The sequence below is a fragment of the Pteropus vampyrus genome, unplaced genomic scaffold (assembly GCF_000151845.1).
Source record: "Pteropus vampyrus isolate Shadow unplaced genomic scaffold, Pvam_2.0 Scaffold72, whole genome shotgun sequence".
In the NCBI taxonomy this organism is placed as follows: domain Eukaryota; kingdom Metazoa; phylum Chordata; class Mammalia; order Chiroptera; family Pteropodidae; genus Pteropus; species Pteropus vampyrus.
Window position 1 is genome coordinate 1,387,503 of NW_011888853.1, and position 4,602 is coordinate 1,392,104.

At 58.0% G+C, this 4,602-nt stretch overlaps 1 protein-coding gene across 1 annotated transcript in view; it reads right to left on the bottom strand.

The window, feature by feature from the left end:
• Positions 1-282: 282 nt before the first annotated feature.
• Positions 283-4,602, bottom strand: part of LOC105293327 (CMRF35-like molecule 7) — a 9,594-nt gene continuing 5,274 nt past the window's right edge. The window contains exons 2-4 of the mRNA XM_011361889.2: positions 3,492-3,821; positions 1,563-1,659; positions 283-1,126 (exon numbers count right to left, since the gene is read on the bottom strand). Of these exons, the coding sequence (XP_011360191.2) occupies positions 964-1,126; positions 1,563-1,659; positions 3,492-3,821 (590 nt within the window). The 3' untranslated portion in view covers positions 283-963. The remainder of the gene's footprint in view (positions 1,127-1,562; positions 1,660-3,491; positions 3,822-4,602) is intronic.

Here is a 4,602-nt window from a genome sequence, read left to right on the forward strand (position 1 = left end):
TCGTTAAAGAGAGGCCATATTATTTCCCTCAGACAGTTTTAAGTAACTTTATGTAAACAACATCACTTAAAAGAGACGACAGCGTTTTCCTCAGTTTTCATGTCTGTCCGTCGGCCTTGACCTTGAGGTAGTTTCCGAGGCCCCGCAGCCCCCGCGGGAACTTGAGCACCTGTGCTGAAGGGAGAGGAGCAGGCCAGACTCCTAAGTCACGCCCAGAAGCCCTGGCTCCTCAGGGTTGGGGGACAGGGGTTTGGGAGGGAGGGAGAAAGGGAGGGAGGAAAGGAGGGAGGGGAGGAGGGAGGGGAGGGCCAGCACGGGGCCCGGCCCAGCGAGGCTCCCATCCTCCCTCGGCCCAATGTACTCAGAGCGGTGTCCTCTCTGAGCAGAGGGCACAGCCAGCTTCTCGGGCCCCAGAACCAGGAACTCGCCACAGAATCATCCTCCTCGGTGTGTGTGCGTGTCTCTGTATGTGTGCGATTCCCATCAAAACCCGACTTGACCAGCTCGAAAATAAATGATTTAAAAAACTTATACATATCTCGGAAGCTCGGACCCGGAGCGTGTGGAGCTGGTCTCAGGGGTGATGGGGACCAGGCGCTGGCCAGGGCCCCGTCTCTGTGTCTTTCTCTCACACTCCGGCTGCTTCTCTCTGTGCTTCGGTCGGTCCCCAGCTCTGCGCCCAGAGGTCCTCCAACAGGGGGGACACCACCATCCTAACCTGGGCTCCAGCCCTGGCGGGGTGGGGTGGGCTGCTTTCTACCTGAAGGAGCGGGAGCATTTCAGGCAGCGCTGCCTCAGGAGGGTCATGTCCTGGAGCTGTGCGGAGCAGGGGGGATTCCCGGCCAGCCCCTGAGCTCCCAGCCACAGTCACTGCATCCTGAGGCCTCAGAACTGTTCCTTCCACGCTCCGTGTCTCCTCCGGAAGTGGGGGCCAGGGTCGGAAGTGTCTTTTCATCTGTCTGTCTAAGGGATTGTATCTTTGGTCAAGTCGGAGGACAAGTTTTTATAGATAGGCTGTTCCAAGTGCTCTTTGGGGTCACTCTGGGGCTCTTTCAACCAGAGGACAGCACCAACCAAGATGAGCAAGATGGGCACCTTCACGAACACCAGGAGCACGTAGTGGGTCCTGTAAGAGGGGATGGAGTGGTTAGGGCCCTGGGCCCCTCCAGGGCCTGCAGGTCACCCAGGACAGGCTGTCGGGTGCCTCACTGTCCTCCCCACCCCACTAATGCCAGCTCCAGGTTGCCAAATCACCCTCGTGTTCAGCGGCACCTGACACCTTGCATTGTGGACCCACAAGGTCATCCGTGCTTTTCTCGTTGACGACCGAACAGGATGATAACGCTTGCGGAGGCGTGTTCTGCAGAGGGGTTTTCTGGTGAAGGCTGGGGCTGGCCGGATGGCGGGTGAGGAGTGAAATGGAGCCGGGGCTTGGGCCTTGAGCCTGCCTCTGACAGGCTCCGGCATCAAGTGGCCACACAGGGGCAGAGGGGTTCCCAGACCCAGCTGCATCATGGGAGAGGCCTCAGGTGGGGGCAAGAGAGAGGGCCACAGCCACTCACCTGATGTGGGAGCCGGAAGAGGGGCCGGAAGACATGTTTCTGTGGCTGTTGGTTGTCCCAGACAGCAGGTTTTCCGCGGTGGGCAGAACCGTCCCCTCTAGACATGGGAAGATTCCGCCACAGGTGATTGGCACAGACTAAGGGTTGGCACGAGGCCACACTGCCACACTAGCCCTGCCCGTCCTCACCACGAGACACGCCCCTCCCCTTCCCCTGGATTAGGGAGCTTTGTCTCTTTGGACGAGCCCCTCGGGCCTCTCCCCTTTCTACTGAATCATCCGAATCAAAACACAGTCATCGATTCTAGCATTTTCAAGTGCAGCAAGAAGAAATAAAAATTTAATAAGAGTGAACACTGTAGGGGAAAGAGGTCCACCTTGTCACAGTCTCTCCACTTCCTCCTCTAAGTGGGGCTGTTGGTTGGGAAAAATCATCCCCGGTCCTTTTGCTCAAGCAGGGCCTAAGCAGGGCTCAGGGACAGACGGTTCTGGAAATGGGGCGTCTGACTCATTATCGGGGTGGCGAGAGGGAGGAGTCCTCCGGAAGCCTCGTGGATACGAGGGTACATTCCGGTTAAATAGCGAACAGTGACTTTGAGGAATGAAACATCTTTATGAGAAACTATGGGACGGTTTATGGTGGGCAGCTCGGTCATGGATTGGCGCCGAGTGTCCGTGATCTGCCTTGCCTTTGAGTCATGGGCCTGGCAAACTCTGTCTTGCAAGGTCCCATCTTGGTCTGTGCTCCAGGTAATTGCTGTCATAACGGCCCCTCTGGAGGCTTCTGATCACCTTACAGGTTGGTCCCTCCCCGGGTGCCCCACCCAAGACCCTTAAACGCCTTCCTCTGTAAACTCCCATGGGGCACGTTTTAGCCTGTCTCGGTCCCTGCTCATGTGCTTTAATCAATCCCTTTTCCGTCCCTGCAGATCTTGGCTACCCCTACTGGACAGTCCTGGGACATTTTGCTCAACTGGTCCTCTCTGGACTTCACCCGGTGGCAGCCCCTGTCACTCTCTGGTTCCAATGCTAACAATAAACAAGCTTGTTCTAAACTCCGCGTTGTCTGTTTGCGCATCGCCATCTGCCACTCCTGAGTGGACGCTGGGCTGAGGGACAACTGGCCACATGCGGGCTGGGTGGAAGAGGGGCTGTTTCTCAGGCGCCGGCCACAGCAGCAGAGCCGTGTGCCACCAGGAAGACCCCCAAATCCTTTGATGGCTTCAGGCCCAAGGAGACCCCAGGGCGGCCAAAGAGGTCCCTGATGTTGGCTTAATAGTCAAAACCTTCCTTTCTCCTTCAAGTGTCCACTGTTCCTTGAGCTCCTTGAGCTCATCTCTGGTTCCTCTTATGCAGCCAGATAAAGGAAATGGGGCCAGGCGGGGGGTGGGGGGCGGGTTGGGAGGTGGCGCTGGGGATGCAGAGAGGAGAGTGCTGGGAAAGGTCCGGGGCCACTCTGGGTTCAGTGTTGACACCCTCTGGGCTGCTCCAGGTGTCCCCTGCTTCTCTCCATCTAAGGATAGATTCAGAGCATGGCTACTGGAGACTGACCACTCCCTAGAGCGAGGCCTGGGACCCCCTGCAGGTGTTTGAGGCCCATCGGGGCTCCTATAAGAGAATGTGGAGCGCTGGGGCCGTCCGGTCCCTGGGAGAGCAGGGCTAGGCCGTGGGGTCCACACCCATACCCCTACCCCAAACCATCCCATCCCCGCTACCTTGGAGGGGGACCTCGGGGACTGTGACGGGAACGGGCGTGGGGCGGGCTGCCTCTCTGCCCCGGCATTTCTCACTTTCCTCCCTGGCTGTCTGTCACCTCTCACGCTGTCCACGACTGGTCCTCAGGGACTCGGTCGCTTCCCCTCTGCCCTGGAAGGAGGGCAGCCGGAGCCCCCAGACCTGAGCCTCACAGTAGGGACGAGAAAATTCTTACCTGGGACAATGATCACTTTAACGGACACCCCACGGTCAGTTCCAACCCTACTAATCCCACACCAGTAGGTGTCTTGGTCATCTCGCTTGAGTTCCTTCATGGTCACCGTGATCAAGCGGTCCTTCTGATTGTCCCTGATGGACACCCGGCCTTCAACTCTCTCTCGCGCTGATTGTGTGGTTTGGACGAGGATCTCGCAGAGACTCCAGAATTGTCCTCGACACCACCACTTGCTGTTGGCCTCCCATCCCGGGTCATAACGACATCGCACAGTCAGCGAGCCTCGTTCCAGGCCTCTCACGGACTCTGGGCCTCGGATGGACAAACAGCCTAGGAAACACAACCCCAAGATATAGATGCGGCCCCCCTCCCTGAGTCAGGCCTGACCTGACCCCCCCACCCCAGCTGATGTTCAGCAGCTGGACCGGGGTCCCCACTCAGCCTTCCCAGCCGCCCCTTAGCTGACTTCACATCTTCTCTCTCCTCTGTCCATCTTCCTCATATGCTCCCTCGCTGGCAGAGCTCTGGCCTCTGTGGTCCTCATCTCCTTAGACGTGGTCACGGCGTGTGACGATCCGACCTTCGGACGCGTTCCCGACGGTCTTCTCCACGCCGTTGTCACCGGAAACGCTTCCTCTCTGACTACGCTGTCTCGGAGGCTCCCACCGGTTTCTCTTCCTCTCTCTTTAAATCTTAGCGTAACCCGGGAAGTGCGGGTACAAATTCGTCAGACGACGCATGTGATGTCGCTGGACGCAGAAGTGGGAAGTGCTGTTCAGAATCGCTGAGCAGCCCCAGGTCACCGCGGGCGGACCCAGGACCCCCTCTCCAGCCTCCTCGTCTCACTCCACTCCAGTGCCCTGGAACGACTCTCCAGTGCCGTGGGTTTGGTTATTGCCTATATGCCGATGACTCCTACATCCTTATTTGTAGCCCACATTCTCTCCTTGGCTCCAGCCTACCGTTTACAAACACTCACTGGATATCTCTACCCCAGATGTGATAGTTGCAGAACTCAGTGCACCGCCTCTTCCCCCTTGAACTTAGTCTTCCTCAGACTTTCCACCCTCAAGTGGGGAGATCCCCGTGGACAGACTAGCAAAGGCCTGAT